At 39.5% G+C, this 26,513-nt stretch overlaps 1 protein-coding gene across 6 annotated transcripts in view; it reads right to left on the bottom strand.

Moving 5' to 3' along the window:
• Positions 1-3,634: 3,634 nt before the first annotated feature.
• The window catches only part of ARMC1 (armadillo repeat containing 1), a 45,434-nt gene continuing 22,555 nt past the window's right edge, over positions 3,635-26,513 (bottom strand). For all 6 annotated transcript variants that reach the window (XM_030553177.1, XM_030553178.1, XM_030553180.1 and 3 more), the window contains 4 exons: positions 11,601-11,790; positions 6,567-6,683; positions 6,389-6,463; positions 3,635-5,834 (listed from right to left, as the gene is read on the bottom strand). In XM_030553177.1, the coding sequence (XP_030409037.1) occupies positions 5,643-5,834; positions 6,389-6,463; positions 6,567-6,683; positions 11,601-11,790 (574 nt within the window). In that variant the 3' untranslated portion in view covers positions 3,635-5,642. The remainder of the gene's footprint in view (positions 5,835-6,388; positions 6,464-6,566; positions 6,684-11,600; positions 11,791-26,513) is intronic.

The following is a 26,513-nucleotide window of genomic DNA, read 5'->3' on the forward strand; positions in this document are numbered from 1 at the left end:
ATTCCCATGTATTAGTATGCAGCTTTGGGAAAAATACCAGTAAATTAATAGTCTAATATGAAACTCACACTGTTTGTGGTAAAAAACCTTGGATCAGGTCTAAGAACCCCCTTGTTTGTATGGAAAATAGTAAATGGCAGATTAACCATCAAAGAATGCAATTTGCTCACCCTTCTGGCTGATGTTACAGCAATAACAAACACCTTTTTAATAGATAATTATAATAAAGAACACTCTGCCTAGGGTTCAAAACATGGCTTCATAAATATAGATAAAACCAAATTAAGGTTCCATTTGGAACCAGATTCCTCAAAGGGAGATACATGTTAGACAACCCCTTCATTAACCTTTGAACTATATCACATAAACAAAGATTAAAACATGATAAACTAAAAGAGCTATCCAATGAATTCTTAAGAATTAGATAATACTTCAGACTTTAAAATCATTAAATACTATAAAAACACAGGAACTGAAGCTTTAACTGGTTAATCAGATTTTCCCCACATCCAAGAAACAAATTTACTCCATTTCAAATAATACATTCTTGCAGACTATTTCCTAGAACTGAACAATACATTTTGAACCAGCAAGGAATAGGATTATTCAAAATCAGGCAAAGTCCGATAGATCAAGCTGTCCTATGGAAAGACTATGGATCTGGATGAAGGACCCTGCTCACTGCTGAAATATCAGGTGTAGAGACAAAGGGAGATACTTGCAGATTCTGTCTGACATCTGAAGCAGGTCCATGTACTCCTACTATGTTGGCCAACCCGGGACAATCAGGATAATCCTTTCTCTGTCATGATTCATCTTCTTCCCTGCTTTCTGAATTAATGGAAAAGGAGGGAAAAGCATGTAGATGGCCCTTTCCCCAATGCAGCAAGAAAGCATCTGAGATGGACTGATTGTCCCTTATTGCTCTTGAACAGCACACATGACACTTTGTATTGAACTTGGTTGCAGCCAAGTTTTCACTGGGCTGACCCCAGCTGGAAAAAAATTAATCCTTCAGGAACCATTCATGCATCTGAGAACTGTCCCTACTGAAATGACAGCTAACATATTGTTCTCCTCTGCTAAATGCAGGGCTACCAGATAAGACATTGTTAAGAATGCACCAGTGCCATAAGTTGACTGCCTCTGCACATAACATGGAAGAATGAACATCTCCTTCCTTGTTTATGTAATACATAGCAGTTGTATTGTTCACTGTTGTCTGAAAAACCTTCCCCTTTAGGTGAGGAAAAAAAGATCTGAGAGCCTAATAAATGGCTCCTAATTAAATAAATATATGTACTTTTCTTGAGACCTTCAGTGGGCTCGAACTGTAAAATGATGTGGATGAGTTCCTGTATCCCTTGCTGGATACATTGGAAATTATTATGACAGATGGAAAAGAGAGATTGAAAAGATATGTCTGAGACCATCTGATCTGTCTGTCCACCATATCAACAAATTTAGAACATCCTGAGACATGAGTGATAAACATCTGAAGCCTGTTCATATGGGTTCTGTAAACTTGTGACATCCAAATGCTGCATTAATCTCATTCTGAGGTGTGCAAACAGAGTAATGTAAGTAGTCACTGACATAAGACTTATTAGACCCAAAAACACGTTGGGTGAAACACACCGAATCTTTGAAACAGGCGGTTTTATGTCCGAAAAAAATCTTTCTTCCCAAAGGAAAACTCTTCCAGCTCCTGAGTCCAGTATACAGCCTATTCAATGAGTTCTCTCAGTCAAGCAGAGATTTGACTTTTGACATTCAGAAACAGTCCCAAAGCCATAAAAAGGGACATTGTAAATTTGATGTGAAATAGGAGATCCTTCTGTGAAGGAGACTTTAGCAGACAATCATCCAAATATGGGTAAACAAAGATACTCTGTTCTCTTAAATGTGCTGCTTCTACTACAGAAAGGTACTTTGTAAAGACTCAATGTTGTAGAAACATAAAATAGTAGGACTTTATCCTGAAAACATCTTTGCAAAATTACAAAACAAAAAGATACTTCTGATTATTTGGCTGGACAGAAATATGGAAATATGCATCCTCTAAACTGAGAGTTGTAAACCAATCATAACTGGACAGTGAGGGAATTATGGAGGCTAGAGTTAGCATTCAAAACCAAAAATTTCTGAAACAACCTGTTCAATCTTTTGAAATCTAAAATTGGATGGAACCCACCCCATTTTTCTTCTATACCAGGTAGTACCCTGACTAAAACCTTTGACTCAACAGATGTTTGAATACCTCTCAACAGCACCTATCAGGAGCAATTTCTGAAATTCTGATAGAAGAATAACCTCATGAGAAGGTTCCCTGAAGATGGTAGGATAAGGAAAATTGAAAGGGGGTAACTTTGACTTGTATTGCATCGTCCTTTTCTATAACTTCTAGGATCCTCATGTCTGATGCAGTAAGCATGCACCAATAAAATCAGCTGGCATGTCTCCAAACGAAGAAAGGGATGCATTCTCACTAATTGGTCAACAACTGTTGATCCTCACCTCAAATTTGAGGCCTTGTATTCAGCAAAGATGAAGAGGAAGGAACAGATTGTTTTGTTTTAGGTCTGGACTGGAGTTATTTATTTTTATGCTGAGACCGTGATGAAGATGTGGTGTGTAGATGTTCTCCTTCCATCAATAATGCATTTGCCAAACTCCTTTTATTTAAGAGTTCTGTACAAATAGAGCCATCTTCTCCCACAGATGGAATTGGTAATGGGCTATCACCCTTCTGGTAATTAGTCACACTAATTTGAAGAGATGAGGAAGAACAAAAATCTCTCCCCTCCCTAGAGCATCGATATTATTTTCTTCCCTTCTCTGTCCACAGTTGAATGGGCCTCACCAGACTGGAGCCTATTATTGGCAGCAGCATCCACTAGAGAGTTTGGCACAGGGTGAGAATGAAAATACAATAACCCTTATAAAGGTATCTGATACAACTTTTCAGCTTTCTAGATACAGGCTGACAAGAAGCATGGGTAGCCCAAATAGCTTCAGCAGGCTGCAAAAGACCATCCAGCACAGATGGTAACACTAATCACCTGAAAATAGCACCAAAAACATTGAATACTAGATGTGATGTCTTTGCAGCAACAAATGAAGGTAAGTTCAAAGTGGATGGCACAGAATCCACAAAGGTCACAGAACTGCAAAATGGTCTCAAAAGGAGATGACACAGAAGCAATACCCATATGTTCAAAGTCTGTATCCATCTGATAGCTCCTCTCGTTGAACTGTATCTCCTCCTCCTCTTTATGCTGAGAATCAGGCACTATTGCTGAGCTGTACATGCACTCTAATGGGCACTGCTGGGAGACGGTTCTACCATTTGGCTGCACCAGGTAGCACAAAATCTATGCTAATATGCACAATCACTCAAAGAAGAATACTGTTTAAATAAAAGCACATTCAAAAAAAATATTTGCCACACGAAGGGCATAATATACTAAAGAAATGGTTGAGCATGGGTCATTTGATATTATGATAAGGCATTTGTGTTTCGCTCTTTTGAAATCCAAAAATAAAGAACATGAGCTTTTGGAAATAGAAAACCCAAGAACATAACAGAAGGCAATTGTCATTACTACATCTCAAAAACTACAGAACACAGGAGTATGTTTAGATTAGTTATATTACCCTTTATTATTTTACAATATATTTCAAAAACTCGTACAGATGCCTTAACTGTTCTACAAGACCTGCAATACTGTCAAAAAATAGCATACCTAAAGATTGAACACACAAACTGTAATATCTACTTGTACTGAACCATTAATATCCAAAGGGGTATACTAATTTAATAAGTAGATGTGCAGTAATGCAAAATGCAAACACATGTTAACAGAAAAAAGTAAACTTTGCATTCATGGCTATAGAACAGAGGGCTTTTGAAACACATTTGGTACTGTAACATTCTAGATAGCAATATCAGTAATATTACATATTTAAAGCAATACATGCCCTGGAAAGCTTGTATTTTCAATCTGTGCGTGTAAACCTGAATCAAAATGAGCTAGATACATTAAAAAACAGACAGAGACATCTAGTCTGCAAGTAAGCTTTTTCGTCCCCAAATGACACTGAATTTGAGTGGGCCAACTCTGACTTTTGTTACTGTTGCTATTTTACACCATTCTTTCCTGTACACTGTGCATTAATATGACAGCCTGTGAATGATTTTTATTCTCTGACTATGACACTGGGGAGTGACTTTTATGGACCAAATGTTTGTCTCACTCTCCAAATTGAAAAATGTAGTCAATGTTATAGCATGGATGTCATCACAAAAACCACGTTTTTTCGTCAGTTTTATAATAGCATTACATATTTTTAGCTGTATTCCTGTGAGGCAACAAAGCAGTACTGTAGTTTTCAGAACACTGGAAAATGCTTACTAATATTCCAATATCTAATTTCATAGATTCTACCTACTTTTGTTATCTTTTCTGGTCACGAAACAGATAGATGTTAATGACCAAGACATCTTTAAACTTACACTGTCTGCAAGCAACAAGGCAAAGCCAATTGTTCAGGTATGGTTTTTGTCTTATCCAAGATGATATGCTTTCATGGGAAAATCATGAAAGGCAATATGAGGAAACAACTACCGATCAGATTTCTACTAAGCAATAAAAGTTGAAAGACAAAATTTATGAGAGTGGCACTGTGGTGGAACAGGCATTCAATTTGTTTTATTTTTCAAGTTTATAAAGTTTCAGTTAACACTATATACACTTACAGTGGACACTATAACTGAGTAAGGCCAACAACCCACCTTCTATCTCAGAAGAAACTGCAATAAACCATCACCTGAGCAGATCACAGCTGTGGGACTATGATCTTCTTAACCAGCCTAAATGGCAGTCTGTAGCATCTGGTACTATATACACAAAGTCACTCATACCCATCATTGAAATGATTTTCCTACAGCAGTTTATTCACTGTATAACATATGCATACATATTTCTTTCTGATCATTTAATCCCTTATCTCTCATAGCTCACCAGTGGTTTAAGGGCTGAAAAATATTTCTATGAACATGAGGGGTTATAAAGTTCCAATGTGTAGCAATTTTATTTTAACACAGAAAATTAACATGAAATGCTGGTTCTGAACATGATTGGCAAAAATAAAAGGCAAAACAAAGGCAGGGTATATTTTCATCTGGAATCAATGTCTAGAAAACCAAAAGAAATAAATCTGAAATAAGGCAAAACAAAAAAGGCATTTTGATTCATGCACAACTAGTAGTAATAAGAATTTCCTTTCAGAGGTCCTGAGACTTGAGTTGAATGGGTTCTCCCTATCGCTTGCTTCATGTGAAGTCAAACTTAAAGCTCCATAAGCATAAATGTTTGGTTTTTAATAATGGACCCATTTAAAAAAAGGAGACAATAAAATGTACATGAAAACAAACAAAAGCGACTTGATCTGAGGCCTCTGTCCTTTGACCCGCCTAACAGGCTAAATGGCCAATAAAATGTAAAATGCAGCATACATTTGTGTAATCTAAAATCTTTTCATGATAATTTATTGCAAATTGCACTTGGCAGTTCACCACACCAGTGGAAAACTGGCCACCCTGTCGGTTGTTCATGCAGTCCTTTAACCCCAAACGCAAGTCACCAGTAGAAAGATCTGGACAGAAAGTTGGCTGCTGTGCTGAGCCAGCTGGCTGCACCTTCTGGGTGTGACCCAACCCGGGATACTGCTTTGTCTTGTTCCTTTGTAGGGCTTTCATCCTCTGGCAAATAGTCAGGAAGATCTGTATTTTGCTCTACTTCTACTGGAGTATCTTGGAATGGAACCAGCACCTGATGAATAGAAGAGTTCAAGAAAATGTCAAATGATGTGAATCAAAATGAATTAAAAAAAAAAAGATAAGGACCTCATCCTGAGAGGCAATGAACACCTCTCAGGGTCACTCCCTAAATAACTGCCATGGTAGATATTAGGTATTGTCAAATCATTTTTTATTTAGACCGTATGCAAGAAAAGTACAGGTTTAAGGTAAAACAATACCACCAAAAAGTCAGACCATCTCTCCCTACAGCTGCGAAATAAAGCCACATCATTCGTTTCTGTCAAGAAGGCAAATCTCTGTTTCCAGACTCATCTCTCCACGTCAGGAGATTCTACTGTCAGAAAGAGACGGCTGTCCTGTACAGTTACATCCCTTGCCAATAGTTCAACAGTAATTTCTAGCAATACTACTATATGGATACACTTTAACCTCTTTACGTTGTGTATGAATCTCTGACAAGTACAACGATGTATGTTCCTTAGGGACAGAAACGATTGGCATGGTAGTACAGGTATCAAAGATCCAAGCCAGATCCACCTCTATTTAGAATGAACTGTATCTCACCTCCTCTCCACTTTCACTTTTCACAACTTGCTGTGCTTTCATAACTTTGGTTGATGCTATTGCTGTTGCCAAAGCCTACAAGGGGGAGAAAATACATGGAAAATAAAGGCAGACTTTAGTGTTATAGAACTGCAACAGATGCATAGGCCTTAAAGCAAGCACAGTTGTAAGTACTTACTTCTGCTTTTAAGTCTGAGCGAATTCGTACCACACATCTTTGAACCGCCATTTGAAATGTAAAGCTAATAACTCCTTTAATTTTCAGCAAGGCTTCTTCACAAAGATTCCTTCGAGACTAAAAAAAATAAAGTATTAACATGCAAAGGCGATATAAAAATACTAACCATTGATGCTATGACAAACTACTGCATTTTTTAAGACAGCTGGTAAATAAGGTAATTTTGCAAAAGAAAAAAATAGTGCAGGTTACAATTATTTTTAATACACATATACTGACATTTAATATTGCTACAAATCTTGTCATAACAAAATTTACAACATTTTTGCTTACATTTTAAAAGTCAAATAAGGATGGAATCAACTGTAAATAATCAGGAAAAAGTGCTGAAAAGCAAAGAATGTTTTTCTCCGTATGATCAGCTAAACAGTCCCCTGAGGTTAAGTCCGGATTGAGTGGAGTGCTCATTGATGTGTAGTTAGTGTTTAAGTTGCTATTTATCAGACACCTTGTATCCAAACTGACTGAATGCATCAAAGCAGCTGTTGTATCCTTCAGCTACCTCATCTGTGGCAGCTCATGGGCATCAAAGCACAGCATAATCTTAACTCTGATTTCAAGGGAAAAAATGTTCGGTTAAAAAAAACAATGGAATGTTATGTTTAAAGCAAGTGACAATGCCTACCGTGCAATAAATATTACATTGACCTATACTGGTTGCATCTATTCCACTTGTTTTATTACTTTTTCAATATTTAGAAAACAAGATGGTTATTACAAAGAGAGTAAAATATCTATTGGAAGACTGCTATCACAAACAAAAAAAGCTACATTGTAGTGGGTTACCAGATTTTATTTTTATATTATATCTACACACACACACACACAAATACACACACACCCCTTGACAGTCTTATAGACTCAAGTGTTAGGTTCAAAATCAGATTTCTTTATGGCTTAGTATTTAATTTTAATTGAAAAGTGCTGTGAGGTCTTTGAAAGAAAGGCACTATATAAGCATATTAATATTATTATACAGTAATAATTGAGTTACTGCTCAATACTTAGACAATAGTGGTTTCAATACAGAAAGAAACATTCATTTCATTGATCTGCTAACAAACTGGTTCGGCTAGATCAGGGGTGGCCAACCTGCAGCTCCGGAGCCACATGTGGCTCTTCAGAAGTTAATATGCTGCTCCTTGTATAGGCACCAACTCTGGGGCTGGAGCTACAGGCGCCAACTTTTCAAAATGCTGGGGGGGGGGGGGGGAGGGAGTGCTCACTGCTCAACCCCTGGCTCTGCCACAGGCCCTGCCCCCATTCCCCTGCCCCCACTCCCCTTCCCGCCCCCACTCCCTCCCCTGAGCCTGCAGTGCCCTTGCTCCTCTCCCTCCTGCCCCCAAGTCTCCTGCACACCACAAAATAGCTGATTGGGAGGTGCAGGGAGGAAGGAGGAGGCGCTGATCAGCAGGACTGCCAGTGGGTGGGAGGTGCTGGAAGCAGGGTGGGGGAGCTGATGACATATTACTGTGGCTCTCTGGCAATGTACATTGGTAAACTGGCTCCTTCTCATGCTCAGGTTGACCACCCCTGGGCTAGACTACATAGGAGGCAAAACTCAGTTTACTTCCATGCACGTATGAATGTCAGAACATTTTGGACTATATTAAAGAACATTAATAATTAGAATTGTAGCAATATAGCAGGCCTAGGCTAAATATCTTTACACAAAACTGTGTGTGTGTGAAAGAGATAAGGCAAACAGCACTGTACAAGTGAAAAACAAATAAAACCACCTCTGGCCACAAGGACGGAAGGCACAAGAGGGTGAGAGGCAACATGCTTTAGTAGACTAAACAAGGGATGATTGCATGGATACATACATCAACTGACACAGTCTCCCCTTTTGAGAGCTTGATCAAATCATACAATCTGTGCCTCTGTTTCCCTAAATAGGATAATACCTATTCCACAGATAGTTTACTACTTTAAGTTGTAAAACACTATATGAATGCTAGCTAAGCCTCACCAGAGTGTGTACAAATCCCCTTCACTAGCTGGAAACTTGGCAACCTCCATCTATTTGGACAGCTGTCCTTTGCATTGACAACTATGAACAAACCTCAGCTGGCCAATCCTTCTGTCACAGCATGGAACCTAGGGGTGGGGAAAACAAAACCTAAAGGTAACTCAGGTATCCATGTTTTACATAATGAGTCAGTTAAGTCTGAGATGCATATCAAAGACTCATCTTGCCAACTGTTCCTAAAACCATCAGGCCAACTCTGCGTACTGTGAAGTAATTATTGTAGATGAGTCATTTACAGTTGGTGGGGGAGTGGGAGAGATAACAAAAACTGGGATCAAAAGTGCTAAGGTTTCCTCTAGTGTAGTGTTCTTAAAAATTAATAAAAAAGATTCTGATTATTTGGAGCTGACAAAAAAATCCTGCCAACTCTGGCTAAATTTATACAGAATACCCATTTGTTACCACTATAAAGTCTTATTGGGAAGATTAGACCACAGTAGATCAATCAACAGACTTCCGTAGTACTACACTTTGTTTTTTGATAGAGATCATTATCAAATTCTATAGAACGTAGCTTTATTTTGAATGAACTGATCAAGAACTACCTGAGGTCTCCAACAAGACATGAAAGATTTACAGGATTTCCAATTACTCCTACAGAACATGAACTGCTAAAAAGACTTAAATAGATCAACTCTGACATGAATTCATAGGCCCAAAAAAACATGAAAGTCGATTCAAAACTTTGAATTCCTGCAGATGTGTTTGATAGATTGAGATAGTGCTTAAGTTTAAAAAGAAAAATAATTTAATAAAAACAGACTCTTATTTATTTCACAGGAATACACAGAGGTAGGTGATGGATCATCACTGCAGACAAGAGTCAATTATTGGGGCAGGGAAGAGGCATCGGAGACATAAGTTGTTTGGTTTGCTTTAATTTTGGCAGGGATGAAGTTAGTTATTTGACAGCAATAATGTTTCACAGGCCTGGAAAAAAAAGCCAAGGGCAGCCATGTATACATACACATACACGAAGTTACACACTTAAAGATTAGGTCTCAGGTAAGTGCTATATAAAGCTAAGTTATTGTTATTGTTCACATCCTCTGCCATTTTATAGTTCCCAACTTATTCTAACACTTAAAACTGCTTTGTAGGGATGTTTTACTGCTGCTGTGTTATACCAGGCACCTAGACTATCACTAGGGTTTCTTTGATAGTCTCATAAAACTCAGAAGTATGTATATTAGCTAATCCAACCAGCACACTGCCAGATTCTTCTTTTCCTTTAATAATGAGCTGAGAAAACATACTGGTGTACTCCAGGCAACCGGAGAAGCCTGAAGTTCTGCTTTCTGGATTCAAACATCTAAATACTTTGTTATACACTTTTTACTATGATGGCAATGAATATCTTTGCAATTTCAATTTTTAAGTGCAGGGCCGTCTGGGGGCAGGAAGGGGAGGGAGGAAGCAAGAGGGGCAATTTGCCTCAGGCCTCCATGAGAATTTTTCGGGGCCCCTGGAGCGGGGTCCTTCACTCGCTCTGGGGGCCCCAGAAAACTCTTGCAGGGACCGGGCCCCCGGAGCTTCTTCCGCTCCGGGTCATCGACAATTCGGTAGCAGATCAGGGGATCTGTCGCCGAAGTGCCCCGAAGACCTGTGGCGGTGGGTCCTGGGGCAGGTCTTTGGAGGCGGGGCCCCCCCGCCGCCAAAGACTCCAGGCCTTCTGAATCCTCTGGGCAGCCCTATTTAAGCATTGTGGAAAAAAGCTGCATTAGCTCCATTTGTCAGGGAACACAAATAAATGGTCTTCAGACCTGCTGGCCTCAGTCCATTTACAGGACTGCATGTACTTGAATTGGCAGACAAAGGAGAAGTGGATAGAGTTTATCTGGGTTTTAGAGAAGTTTTAGAGACTCTGATGCACAAATGAGCTACAATGTTAGTAAACTTCATAGGAGCATACTATTGGAATGGATTAAAAACTGGTTTGAAGATATAAAAGCAAGTGGTGCTGATAGAGTTTTGCTTGTCTATATCACAAACAAGTGAAGGGTTCCAAGATAAGTATTAATTTCTTTACTACCCATATAAATGACTTGGCATACAATCTAATTTCAAAAGGAGCTAAATGTACTCACAAGAAAACATGAGGAGGGAATGCTATTGATAAACTAGGTTCCCAGACAGGCTTACTTGGCAAAATGTAAAGTAACAAAACAAAGGATCAGGTTTGATCATTTAAAATGGGTACAAAGCTGAAGATACAGAGACCTGAGGGCACTTGTGAAGAACATGCTTAAACAATCTACATGCTGTTTGGCAGCCGTAAAAAGGCAAACATAGCCCTGGGGTGTTGTACACAGGGGTATGCTGGATAAATCTGTAGAAGTCATTTTGACATTACATAAAGATGCAGTGAGATCTCACTATCTCAAGTGCCAGTCTGGTCACTATAGTAGAAAACATCTCGGACTACAAAAAGATGTAGCACAAGGGAGTTAACAAAATTCAACTTTCCTTACATTAGAGTTATAATAGCAGATTAGTCAGTGTCTAGCATCTCTCATGCTGTACAGGCAATTGTGAAAAGTAAGGAATGGTTCTGATTCCAATTCTCTGATCACAGAGCGATATCATGAATTGAGATAGATAAAAGGCAGTACCTCATTTATTCTAAAGGTGACTGAAACAGGAAACAAAACTGGCAAAGATGGAAATGGAATTATTTAAAAATACAAAGTTACAAAGCAACTAGCCATTAATATTTCTTGTATTAAGCATCTTGGGTGAATTTAAATTATATATCAATATTTCAAAATATGATTCACAGGAGTTGCTGGCATACATGAAAGTAACACAAGCATTCCTTGAATGCCCTTCTTTTTTGGTGCAAAGTATGTTTTGAATATAATACGCATGCACATTATCACAGTATTTTCCTATCATTTCCAGTCTGATTCCTAATGATTACAAAGTACTTAAGATTTACTTACTGAATCATCAAGGCCATCTATATGTAAAACCACTGTTTTAGCACGTTTATTTGTACTGCCCAGGAAAAACTGAGCTTTCCGCCGGCAAGAATTCATTTCATTCACACCGTCCATGTCTGCCATGTTGGAAGCTTGAAGGATGTCATAGATTTCAGAAGCTAAAAGTTTAGTCTCTCCTGGTGTAGTAGTCCTTAAAGAAAAAATAATAAATTGAGATTTATAACTATCTATTTTCACAGTGTTATTTCAAATAGCTGCCACATTTATGACTCGGTATCTTAAATGATCAGCACACTACAGAAGCATTTTATATAGCTAATATGCAGTTAGAAGAAAAGATTTCTTAATTAAAAATAATAAAAATAAAAAAGAGAGAGGGTCTACCAAATCCACTTCCATCATCCATAGGCCAATGCTATTACCTTAAACTGAAGCCAGAACATGTGTCTATGTTAATTTTATACCTGTGAGCTTATTTTTAAATGATGTATCAGAACTCTTTTAGTTTTTATTTCTCTCTCTGCTATGTGTCATATCTATTTAGAAATCTGCAAACACAACAATTAAACTGATTGACAAACTTTGATACTCCCTCTCCCCACAATATGTTGATTAGGATACACAATGCAACCATGTTGTGTTCTAATTCCCTATTTGCTTAATAGCATCATTGATTAATCTCAGTTCCCAGAGCTATGTTGCAGCACCAGCTATGTCAACAAGAAAGCAAATGCAGCTGTAGATGTGACCTAAACAGTTGCACCTTTAATCTTCTGTAGACCCTTGTAGGAGAGGCTATCAAAATGCCTTAGAGATAAGTATCACATCTCTTGCCTACCTTGCGGGGTACCATTCCCATTTTACAATTTACATTTTAAATAGAAACACAGAGACTGAGTAACGAGTCAAAAAGTTATGCAGAAAGTCAACAGCAGAGCAGGGACTAAAACCCACAAGTTCAGACTCCCAGGTCTCTGCTCTAACCACCATTTCACACCCCTTCTTGACTGTCGATCTTTAAAAATTGCATTGTGGGGATATTCCCTATTAAATAAGTTAAAAGTAGGTCAAAATTGGTGGTATAAGCTACATGGTCGTATTCCTTTAAAGGAAATGGATTGAGATATTAGACTGGACATCTTTCTTTTTTTTTTTTAATACTTAATCACAACTGAATTTAATGGGCTAAATTAATCACTGAAGTAATTTCAATGAGCTCAATGAAGGGCAAGACTTAACTCATCATTAATAAACTATAATATTTGGAATGAATAAAAACACTACAGCAACATCATACAATTCATCTTATAGTGGGCAATCAGTTCTGCTTGTAGGCATAAATATACTGGAGTAAATAGCTACGTTTTGCCTTTGAAGCTTTCCTCCTTACTATTTCATCCCAATAACTAGACTGGGTCAAACATCACCTCCATCCTAATTTCATATAATAGAAGAATAATGCTGGAGCAAAAATCTTAGTCAATTCCCTCCCTCTGGATCTCCTAATGAGTCTTGTCTTCTCTTCCCTGTGACTGTCTTTTAGATGGTAAACTCTTTAGAGAAGAACTGCCATATTTGAGTGTATGTACAATGCTCAGCAGGCCTGCGCTTAAAGTGATACTGTGAGGTTTGTCCTAAAGATGATAAAAAACAAGACACTGGGGCCTGAACCAGTACAGCATTTAAGCAATAACTTAAAATTAGGCATGTGCTCAAGTCCATCCCTCTACAGGGAAGCACATACTTAAGTCAATCGGGGTCATATAAAAAAAGCACACTTTTTTTCATAATACTCAAATTCATTGGATAAAATGTGTACACGTGGTTCACAGCTTGAAGTTGAAAGATGGCGTCTATATTTAGGTGCTAAGATTTGACAGCAGTGCCATGTGAGCTGATGCCTCAAGGAAAGATAAGATAACTTTCAAGAAAATGACAGCGTAATAGGGCGCCATAACACTAAAAGCCATTTGTTATGTTAAATTGTGTCGATCGAAATTAAAAGACATAGAAGCAAAGTTTTCTATAATACCTATTTCCTTTCAAATACAATTTGTTTTTCCGGTAAACTTAACTGGTCAACTCACAATCAGTATAACTTTTTCCCAAAAGCTTTTTCCTAAATGCAGTAACTCCTCACTTAACGTCATCCTAGTTAACATTTTGTTATGTCGCTGATCAATTAGAGAACACACTCATTAATGTTGTGCAATGTTTGCTTATAACTTTGTTTGGCTGTGGGGGCTTGGACCTAGAGTGGGTCAGCAGCTCCCCTCCACCCCCATTAGTGCCTCCTACCAGCCAGCAGCCCTGTGGATCAGCACCTCCCGCCTGCAGCAATCAGCCATTTCACAGAGTTCAGGAGGCTCTGGGGGAGAAGCAAGGACGAGGCACGCAGTTTTCCTCCCCACCCGGCCACAGCCTCCTGAACGCCCCGAAACAGCTGATTGCTGCGGGCGGGAGGCGTGGGGAGGAGCGAGAATGTGGCATGCTCGGGGGGAGGAGCAGGTAGAGCAGGGGTGGGAAAAGGCAGGGCAAGCTTGGGTGGAGCAGGAGCTGGAAGAGTTGGAGGTTGAGCACGCCCCAGCACTTTGGAAAAAACAGCAAGGGGAGCAGCTGGATGATCCACCTTCTTTCATCCTCTGACTCCACCACCTCAACTACTCTTCACAATCATGGTCGCTGAATACAGCATTGAATTGTTTGTTTAAAATTTATACCTGTATTATATTGTTTGTTTAAAACTGTTTAAAATTTATACTGTAAATGTATATAATGTCTTTTCTCTGGCTAAATTTTTTTCCCAGGAACCTAATCCCCCCAATTTACATTAATTCTTATGGGGAAATTGGATTAGCTTAACGTCATTTGGCTTAAAGCTGCATTTTTCAAGAACATAACTACAACGTTAAGCGAGGAGTTACTGTACAAGTTTCTTATCTTAGCCTTAGAGTACATCATGGAACACAAAATAATCAGTTCAGAAGAGACAAAGACCACAATAATAAAAGTTACTTTAAAAAAATCCCACTAAAAACATTAGTCATAAAAAGGCACAGAAAAACTTAAAATTCAAAGTTGAATGGTATGCTATCTAATAATGAAATGGGACTTAATGTATGATGTAACAGTAAGCTGCATATACGTTTAGTGCTCCCAATATCACAGCTGGCAGGAATTCTGGTATAATTCCAGCTATCTTCATATAACTTCATTATTAAAATAACCTGCTAATTTGACAGTGGAAAAAGCAAAACCTGCTATTTTTTACAGACACATTAAAAAAGTATTCTCTAGGTTGTCCCCCAAACAATCCTTTTTAAAAAAGTAATAAAACTGCTATGGAAAAACATTGAACAGATGTCTGGTTTGCAATTTCAGACAATTTATTATCATTAACTTCTACTCATCGCTCTGCAGGGGAACACAAACCATCTTCCCATTCAAGGTAATGGGAGTTGGGATTGGGTACCAGAGTCTCTGTTCACACAAAGATGATAAAACATGAGAGTTACTATTTTTCAGAAAAAGTTTAGACACAATTTTAATAATGAACTGTAAATCAGTGCATTAAGAAGGCTTATTAGTATAAATTGCAGATAACTAATATTCTAAAAATGTAAAGGGTTTGTAGCAGGTTTCCCGCAAAACCTAAGTATTACTCGATGGAGCCAGTTGCTCACAAGATTCAGCTAACATCACATATGTCCTATAACTGTAGCAATAATAACAAATAGTTAAAGAGAGACAAACTGAAGTGATACCACCGTAATATAAAAACAGAGACACAAACCAGAAATAGGAATATCAGTCAAAGTAAAGTTATATGAAGTATCCATCTATATAATGCAATACTGCCAATACTTACAATAACTAAGTTATAAACAAAAAACAGCATTATGCCAAATACGTTACAATTTCTAATGTGCTGGCAAAATAGAGTGAAATCTAAGCCTTGCACCAACCCGTTGCTGTTTCAGTTAAAAGGGACTAATAATATAACATCATCACATAATTAATTAAGGATGAAAGTATGAAAAACTAATACAATCATTAAAACTTTCAACACTTTTTGGCAGAAAAACAGGATCTGGGAAATACACTCCATAAATTATAAAACCAGCACCATATTTAAAACTTCTATGTTTTCTGTTTGTATGGAGCCTAGCACACTGTGGGTGCTACCGGAAAAATAAAAATAAAAAACAAAAATGTAAACCACTAATACACAGTATAAATACAGTAAAATGTAAACAGGCAAGACAGTCTAGCAAAGACTAAAATACAATTAAGTTAAATCAAAGCTCTAGCAGTACCGCCAACACTGGATCAAAGTAGCATGTGACATGTCAGGAGAGGATGTGTGAGATAGATCCTGTGTACTGTATTTGCAACTAAGCTATTTTTTTAAACCCCAGAGCGATGGTGTATGCCAGAGATGGGCAAACTACAGCCATCCTGTCCGGCCTCTGAGCTCCTGGCCTGGGAGGCTAACCCCGGTCCCTCCCCTGCTGTTCTTTCTCCCCCCGCAGCCTCAGCTCACCGCACCATCAGCGCAATGCTCTGGGCAGCAGAGCAGTGAGCTCCCGGGGCAGCACAGCTGCAGAGCTAAGGCCTGACCCTGTGCTCTTTGCTGTGCAGCATGGCTGCCTGTCCTGGTGCAGTCGCACCACCAGCCACCGATGCGCCAGACAGCGCAGTAAGGGGGCAGGGAGCGGGGGAGGGGAGGGGTAAGGGGGATAGAGGGCAGGGGAGTTTGGGGTGGTGGTCAGGGGTGGAGATGGGGATAGGAGTTGGTGCAGTCAGAGGGCGAGGAACAGTCAGGAAGGAGAGGAGAGGTTGGATGGGGCGGCGGGGGACAGTTAGGGATGAGGTGGGGATAGGGGTTGGTGCGGTCAGAGGGCGAGGAACAGTCAGGAAGGAGAGGAGGGGTTGGATGGGGTGGTGGGGGACAGTTAGGGGCAGGAGGCCTTGGGGCGGGCAGGGAGAAGGAGTGGTTGGATGGGGCAGGAGTCCTGGTGGGGCAGTCGGGGGGGGGTTGGATGGGATGGGGGCGGGCGGGGGACAGAGAACGGGGGGGGGGTGGATGTGGCAGGATTCCCAGTGGGGGCTGTCAAGAGGTGAGCAGCAGGGGGAGGAAAGATGTCGGATGGGGGTGGGGGCCGGACCACGCCTGGCTGTTTGGGGAGGCACAGCCTCCCCTAACCAGCCCTCCAAACAATTTCAGAAACCCGATGCGGCCCTCAGGCCTAAAAGGTTGCCCATCCCTGGTGTATGCGCTCAACTGAATTTGTACAGTTCATCACAGGGTTCTTATCTTTCACATTGTGACGGGCTGTATCTAATTCACCCAAATTTTTCAAAGCCATTCATTCTACAGACGGATGCCTCAGAAGTGGGGTTTGGGGCCATACTGTCACAGGAGCTGGATGGGGAGGAATGTCCCATGCTCTACCTGAGCCGGAAGCTGTTCTCCCAGGAGACTACATATGCCACCATTGAGAAGGAGGGCTTAGCAGCAAAGTGGGCAATTGAGGCCCTAAGGTATTACCTACTAGGGGGCCCCTTTCACCTCATCACAGACCACGCACAGATCAACACCATGAAGGACTCGAATATCCAGATTATGTGATGGTCAACCTCTCCTTCCAGCACTATGCATTCACAGTACTACACCATATAAGTAGAACTCATGCTAATGCAGGCTGCCTTTCCTGAATAGGAGGGGAGGATGAAGGAGAAGGACCCTCGCTGGGTCCTTGCTTGAGGGATAAGGTGTGTGGCAGGGTGTACCTACCGCACACAGATCCCACTCGGGTTAACCACCAAAGAGGCCACGCCCCCTTGCCACTGCCAGGCATGCTCAACCAGGAGACAGGATATAAAAGGGAGTAGTCTAGCTCAGTCTGGGCTGGCTGAGGAGGAGAGTGCACACACATTGCAGGCTCCTGCCAGAGAGTTGCAGGGGCTATCGATCATGGAGGCCAAGCTGCTGGGATCAACGGTAGAACCACTAGACCCTAGAGGATGAGAGTGAATCGGAAGGCTGACACCCCGAGGAGAACTCACAAAGCAGGAATCAAGGGTAGGAAGCAACCATGGGAACACAACTGTTAAAACAGGAAACTGATCCAAACTGCAGAATCCTGGTTTCACAGGGCCCTGGGTCAGTACCTGGTGGAGAAGGGTGGGCCAGGGTCCCACTACCCACCTCGGGGTGCAGGCACTACTCAAGGGCTTCAGCTGCGAGGCCACACAGCCCTGTGGGCTAAGGCAGCCCCATGGGCTCTGTTTACAGGGCCATGCTGTCCTGCTTTATAGGCTAGGACAGCTGGATCTACTCTAGCCACTTGAGCTGTAACCCATTATTTGTCGCATACAACCTGACACCTCGTATTAGGGTGTATCTACCCCATGACACACCAAATATTTAAGAGGTCAAAAACAGTGAGTAAATTTGAAATATAGAGCAAGTAACTGATTCTACAAACATTGCTGTCAATGGAATAACATAGTAATCAAAGCTATTCCAATGAGAAGTGTCTGGAGAACTGGATCCTAACATTTTAAAGATAAGTTTCATTTAATGTAACCCCCTCCTTTGCTATTCCATGAGTTTACATATTCATGGAAAACAGCACCTGTTATCAGTCCAAGGGAAACTGTTTACGTTCATAGTACTGAACTGACTGAATTACTGTCTTAACCCTAAAACGAGAGCTAACAACTGTGGTTTCTGCACAGGTCGATTTACAATCCATGTTACATATGGTCTGAGGAATCTTACTGAAAAGTCTGAAGCACTGATATAAAAACCTCACATTTATCACTGAATGCTTCAGCTGAAATCAGTAAAGAAATCATAACATGAAAGGACTCAGTAAAGCATTCTCTCAATACATCTATTTGGAGAAACCCATTCTTACAATGAACCTCAAGAGTCTTTCCAAACAATGTTTGGGAAAGTGTTTGTTTTGGTAGAAGTCAACATTTCCTGAGGGTCACAATGAGTATTTTTATATTGAAATACAGTAATTAGAGACCTCAGGAATGGAGGTTGTTCATAAATCTGAAATGTTCATAATTCTGAAAAAAGTTATGGTTGTTCTTTCAAAAGTTTACAACTGAATATTGACATAATACAGCTTTGAAACTTTACTATGCAGAAGAAGAATGCTGCTTTCACTTTTTTTTTAAAATAGTTTACATTTAACACACAGTACTGTATTTGCTTTTTCGTTTGTTTGTTGGTGGGGGGGGGAAGGGTGGTGTCTGTGCAGCTGCCTGATTGTGTACTTCTGGTTCCAAATGAGGTGTCGTAACTCTAGTGCTCATAACTCTGAGGTTCTAATGTATAAATATGCTTGATAGAAGCACTCTCCAGTTAAATATATGTATATAAATGTATAAACCAGCACTTCAAATAAGGGTTATAACTTTTTTTTATTAAAATAATATAGAAATCTTTCTATATACACTTTAAATATATGCTTATATCAAGTATACCCAACAGTTCCTCAATCTATTCATTTTCAGATGGCCAATTTCTCGTAAGCTTCACTATTCTTATGTTCAAGATAGTTTCAGTCAGTAGGATCATTTTGATCAGCACTAAGGTGCACAAGACTGAATACTCCAGGGCATATTGATGGCAAATCAGCTAAATAGGGAAAAGTTGCCAACCCTTGTTTCTAGAAATGGATCTGTCACTAACATCAGCTTGGTGAAAACTTACAGTACAGATGACAATCCAAAAGGCAGAGCACAATACTGAAAAAGACGTGCAACACAAAACCAAAAGGTATTACTTCAGCCTGGGGATTATGTAAAAAGTAAGCAAGTGTTTTGGAGGCTAAAATATTATTTGGTATAATTGCTAAGGACATTGAATTGGTGGACTCCATCTGGGGTCCAAATGGAACTCTAAGATAGGACAATCATTTTGAGATCTGTTTTTGATCAACAAAATTGATCAGGATTCTGAGAGTTGCTCATCATTGTCTCTACTGCTGAACAGATATTGAATAATCTCTTTATATTGGATTTCTTCTCCAGGAGACAAGGAAGCAGGACAGCAGGGAAAGATGCAGGAAGTAACTGCTTTTGAAAACTGATCTAACTCTTCTGTCTTAAGAAATGACCCTTCAACTAGTGTTGAAAGCAAAGAAATACGTCTTCAATTTGAAGTATCCTCAGGATAATAAAATAGTCAAAAGGATGTTATGAAGGCCAAGGCTAAAACAGGTTCAAAAAAGAAATAAATACGTTCATGGAAGATATGTCCATCAATGGCTATCAGCCAGGATGGGTAGGAATGGCGTACCTAGCCTCTGTTTGCCAGAAGCTGGGAATGAGCGACAGGGGATAGATCACTTGATGATTACCTGTTCAGTTCATTCTCTCTGGGGCACCTGGCATTGGCCACTGTCGGAAGACAGGATACTGGGCTAGACGGACCTTTGGCTGACCCAGTATGGCTGTTTTTATGTTATGACTTTTGATAGGACTGGAGATGGACACTGCCACCACAAGCAGTACCTCCGACCTGATAGAATAAAAAGCTCCTATTCCTTTCTGATATATCAAAAGATGAGGTATACTTGAAGTCTCGCTGGGCATGAAAATAAGAACGGGAAATGAAAGCTTCCAACTTTTCCTGGGTGATAGGCACATTATTCACCTTTTTATTTTCTTCAAGTCCTAGTCTAAAGGTTCCCTGAAGAACTGGCTGCCACTATATGGGAGGGTCATGATGTCAAATTTAGCACAACTCAATGATACAGTTATGACTTGATGTGGGCTATCAATGATACAGTCATGATGGTGGGCTATCATGTGCCCAGCAATAAATCAGGTGGATACATGGATTCCATCCTGCAAGCCATCAGGGTACTCTACAAAGGGAAAGAGCCTCTTAGGACTGTAAAGAGCAGCTTTTCAAGAGGGTTGATCTCAGCAACCAAGCATCCGTTAGAAAAGAACAACTTTTAATCCCTAACTGCAGTGGGCTAGTGTAAAGAAGGAAGGAAAATATATATTTTGTAGTTTAACTAAAACAAAGGAGCTTTTAGCAACCATGGAATGCTTTGAAAATGGAGGAGTGGGGTGAGAATGTAACAAGGTCTTGAAAATAATGGGTTTAAAAGGCTAGAAGGAATATGGCATCTAGCAAGACAAGTTTTGGGAAGAATGCTGACATTAAAAGGTAACTGATAAGATAGGAGGAAAAGTCCTTGAAAAACAAACACTCTAAATTATAGAAGATGGTCATGAACTGATTAAAAGGAGTTCAGTAATGTACTGATAGTGTCCTTTAACATACTGATGTTATCTTGAAGAAAGCGACCCAGTTATAACTCTTGTCTAGTCCAGGCCTCAGAAAAGAATCCAACCCCAGAGTGCCCAAATCTGTTTCATAGCTAAGGTCAGCAATTGGCAATGACATCACTTGTTTGTTAAGTATCAGAGGGGTAGCCATGTTAGTCTGAATCTGTAAAAGCAGCAAAGAATCCTGTGGCACCTTATAGACTAACAGACGTTCTGGAGCCTAAGCTTTCGTGGGTGAATACATGCATCCAATGAAGTGGGTATTCACCCAAGAAAGCTCATGCTCCAAACCTGTTAGTCTATAAGGTGCCACAGGATTCTTTGCTGCTTTTACTTGTTTGTTAAAGAGTGAACTCTTGAAGGGTTTAAGCACTCAAGTCTAGCCCTTTGAGTATCTTGATCAAATGCTTATGAATGATTGTCACTGTATGGAGGTAGGCACTACTTATTATATAGGATTTTTAGACATGTTTGTATAGATTTCATTTGAACTTTGGATTTAATAAAACAATTTATGGTTCAACTAGTTTTTGCTGATATCCTGTATTGATAATTCCAGTGTCTGGATTCATATTGGTGACCTACAGGCAAAAGTCTCTGAAGCTCATTAGCAATGCCCAGAGCCATCCAGTGCCCTAATAAGTGCTACTATTATACCTTCAGGAGTGAAGTTTTCTGGAAAGAATATTTATTAAATCAAGATCTGACCTTTCCAGAGCTTACCCGGGCAGGGTCTGCACACACCACCACCATCTCCATACACTGCTTTCAGTCTTCTTCAAACATATCTTTACGCTCTCCCCCGACCCTGTTCTTAAAAGCACTGCACTCATTAACCAAAAACACACTAAAAACAATTAACTCAACATTCAAATATGTTTTGCAATGCAAAATTATTTTAAAAACTATACCAAAATCCTCATACTAGCATATATATTTTTTCCCCACGTGAGTCTGTCATAAACGTGTACTGCCAACTGCCTGTGTTGTTCCTTTTTCACAGATAAGTGACTTTGATCTCCGACACTATCAACCTTTTCTGGGTACCAAATTCACTAAAAAAGAATCAGCTGCCCCTTTTTAAAAAAGTATCGTGGTAACCTTTGTTCTCTCAGTCAGCATATCACAGAAGCAGTGTTGCCAACTCATGATTTTGTCATGAGTCTCATGATAATTCTTTCAGCATGGTAGCCGTGTTAGTTTGTATCAGCAAAAACAACTAGGAGTCCTTGGGGCACCTTAGGAAACTAACAAATTTATTTGGGCATATGCTTTCATGAGCTAAAACTCATTTCACCAGATGCATGGAGTGAAAAATACAATAAGCAGAATATGTATTATAGCACATGAAAAGACGGGAGTTCCCTTACCAAGTGGGGAGGTCAGTACTAACAAGCCAATTCAGTTAAGGTGGAAGTGGCCTATTCTCAACAGCTGACAAGAAGGGGTTAATACCAAGGGAGGGAAAATTACTTTTGTAGTGCTAATGAGGCCAATGCAATCAAGGTGGCCCATTTCCAAAAGCTGTCAACATGGTGCGAGTATCAGTAGAGGGAAAATTATTTTTTGTAGTGACCTATCCACTCCCAGTCTTTATTCAGGCCTAATTTGATGGTGTCCAGTTTGCAAATTAATTTCAATTCTGCAGTTTCTCGGTGGAGTCTGTTTTTGAAGTTTTTTTGTTGAAGAAATGCCACTTTTAAGTCTCTTATTGAGTGTCCAGGGAGATTGAGGTGTTCTCCTACTGGTTTTTGAATGTTACAGTTCTTGACATCTGATTTGTGTCCATTTATTCTTTTGCGTAGAGACTATCCTGTTTGGCCAATGTATATGGCAGAGGGGGACTGCTGGCACATATGTATTCTATATTTTTTACTCCATGCATCTGATGAAATGGATTTTAGCCCAGGAAAGCTTATACCCAAATACATTTGTTAGTCTCTAAAGGTACCACAAGGATTCCTTGTTGTTCTTTATGATAATTATTGTTTTTCTTAAAGCCCCAGCTCCTGGAGTCAAGTGGATATGTGATGATTTCAGCCTTCATTCTTAAAGAAAAAGTAAGTTTCTAGCCCTTGCGGCTGTGAAGAAATCTTCAAAATGTGACCTTATTTCACCCTAAAGGCTCAAAAAGCTGAAGGCAAATAAAAAGAACACCAAATCTATTATTTTGACATAATCTCATGATTTTCGGTGAGCCTGGCAATACTGCAGAAGAACCTGCCTGCTTCAGCATTTTGTCTTGTAAACTGAACAGCTACCAAGGAAGGACACTGTATTTCTAGAATGTATTTGACATATGCTGACTGCAAGGTTTAATTAGTGTTAAAGACACTCTGTGTTCCTGTTATTAAACCTTCCTCTCTGCCAAGCTACATGAGTCTTCTTTTCTCTTCCACATTCCAATGTTGAGTGCGCAACCTTCCTTCCCCCGACACAGACAGACATAATGGATGCAGGTTTTGGAGATGCAAATAAGTCTTTTCCCTGGAATGCCTTTTAAAGTGAATCTTGACACATTAAATTCAGTACATTAGCAAAATGTTTCTTATATGATCAGCAATGAAAAGAGTTATTTAAATTGTTTGGTATCAGCTTTTACACTATAGAGATGAATGGATTGTTCATATACATCAAAACTATTTCTTCAGTCTATCCCTGAAGATTAGGTAAAACAGTATTGCACTGATTACATGTAGAAAGAAAACTTCACAGATAGAAGCGGCAGACACTTGTTGTGATGTAAAATGAAAGATTAAATGCTGAAGAACACACTGAAAATTCCAAATTACATGGAGATCCCCTAAATTAAGCTACTGGTTGGCCCTTGTCATCCGAGTTCCTAAAACACAGATAGAAATAAACTTGTTGATGATTTCAATTATACCAGTTCAGATTTAGTACTTTCTCACAATACATTTAAAATCTCACTTTTCTATTTTAAGATTATATTTAACCGCTTCACAAAATTATTTGATTGTGACCAAAGGATTACGTTTAGGCTGCTAGTCCATTTTGCAATTCTGTAGTCCTCTTTACATTTAAATATGAAGGCACAGAGCTCAAACTAAACAATATTAGCTTTTCTCTGCAATAAGCGAAGAATAATGTCCACTTTTTTCAGTAACCAACACAGAAAAAAGTCTTTATTAATGTAGCATCATATGGCTTGATAAAATGGCTGAGCACCAGCTGTTTTGACCATAGGCAGTGGATCCTCACAAACTGTTCCATTTTCAGATTTTGCGCAGTGATCACCTCTAAGTTTCAAACCTTGCTAATTTTTCCATTTATTTTGAGATGCATAATTCAAGATATGGACAATAATGAAGGCAACTCAGATCTGTTATAATAATCCTTGCAAATACAAATAAACCTATTTTAATCTTTACGAAGATATTAAATGAAGATCTGAAATTTCAACCGTCTGCCATTTTAATGTGATTGTTCTTGCAGTCAATCTTTTATCCATCCATCCTTTTCTTTTTCAAATCCCTACTCAAAAACCACACTCCTTCCATGAACGCTCCTAGATTTGGCTATCAAACCCTGAACTGTTAGGATTAACATAACACCTGTTGCACTACCAGGAATCTTCACTGCTTGGCTATTCAGTCAGTTACATATATAACTTTAGCTCTGTCATGTGTCTGCTTGAATTGTAAATGTGCTAGGGCAGAGAGTGCGATTTTTGTATGTTCTGCAGAAGCACTGAATGCAGACATAGCACACTGACAAGACATACTACAAAAACAACACTCTCCATATCTCCAAGGAGAGATACTGAACAAACTGATGCCACATATATTGCATGATATTTCACTGGGCTTTTGCAACTGAACTTTAGCTTTGCAAAACAGTTTTTAAAAGTCTAGCTATAAAATCTACTCTACAATGCTGACAGAAACAGAAGTATTAGATTCACTCTTCAAAACAGTTGTTCATTTCAGATTCAGTGAGGTTACTCTGCTTATGGTAAGACAGACTAGTCATAGCAGCATCCTGGGAATACTTGACCAGACATTAAATAAATGCATCTTAGGCATACCGCTGGATGAAAGGAGCCTTACCTGAATTGATTTTGCCAATGATATAGCACTAGTTGTTGAAATAATGCACAAGCTGGTTGTGGCACTTTACCATGTGAAAAGTCCATGAGCAAAAGTCTGCCTGAAAAATAATTAGGGCAAAACCACAATTCTTTTGGTCAGCGAATTTTGAACATGTGACCACACAGTTGAGAGTGCCAGTAATTTCACCTACCTGAGCTCTGTTACGGATAACACTGAGAAAGAATTGAAAGCTGCATTGCAAAACCCTTGTTAATAGGACAATTCATCAACAGTGTCTTTGCAAACTAAAGATTTTTATAAGCAGAGGACAAAATTGAGAATAATTCAAGGCTTCGGTAGTCAAGACTGAAAAGAAGTTGGACACTATTTAGATGAAGCATCTCTGAGTGATTTAAAACATTCTGTGGTTCAAATTTATGCCACATGCAGAGATCCATCTTCTAACAAAACAAGTCCAGTTCTCACTTGCCCAAGGCTCTCTAATGTGGTACGGTCATTTGCTAGGAAAGTCTACCAACTTCCCTGCAAGAATCATCTTTGACTTTGACCCAATTAAAGCATGATGGAAAAAGACCTGCCAGAAAACCTAAAACATGATGGTTGGAAGACATCGCCACACACCTGTTCCCTGCAAACAAACAATCTACAAGTACAATCTCGTAATGAACCAGTTTATGATGAGACAGATCATCATAGAAATGCCTAACACGTTTGCTGTCCTCTATACTGTCCAGACAGCCTGAGAGCCAACTAGCTTGGAACATAACTAAATTTTAAGTCTTGAAAAACACTCTTTTTAATCTAATACCTGCCATACTCAGTAGGCCTAAAATTTGACTTACTAGAGGTGGTTCCAATTGAAGACCAAACAAGTATACAGAGTGTCTTTCCAGCTCCTTGCTGTGACCAACTATTATTAACAGTTATGCTGCGACAGTACCTAAAGGCCTACTAGACAGGCTCTTCCATTTTGGAAAATGATTGTCTCATCCACTTATTTGGGACAGAGATGAACAAACAGCTTAGAGTGCGGACCACGAAAGGCAGAGTAATACGAATAGGGCAGTAGTTCTCAAAACTTTTGTACTGGTGATACCTTTCACATAGCAAGCCTCTGAGTGTGATGCCCCTTATACATTAAAAACACTTTTTTTATATATTTAACACCATTATAAATGTTGGAGGCAAAGCGGGGTTTAGAGTGGAGGCTGACAACTCATGATCCCCCATGATTCCCTGAGGGGTCCCAACCCCCCAGTTTGAGAACCCCTGGAACAGGGTTTGCACATCTACATTATGCTTGTACAAGGTGATATGTTGTAATTACAAAACTTCAGCTTCAAGCATTTCAGAGAGTAGGTGCTTCATCAGTTTCCATATTCACAAGAATACCGATGATGGAGATTTACAAAAATGCAAGCACCCACACAGAAAATGCAACAGTTTGTTAGTATATGCCCACAACCACTGCACAGTTTTGCTTTATCACCAACTAATATTTCAACTTTACTGT

Source organism: Gopherus evgoodei, chromosome 2 (genome assembly GCF_007399415.2).
Source record: "Gopherus evgoodei ecotype Sinaloan lineage chromosome 2, rGopEvg1_v1.p, whole genome shotgun sequence".
NCBI lineage: Eukaryota > Metazoa > Chordata > Testudines > Testudinidae > Gopherus > Gopherus evgoodei.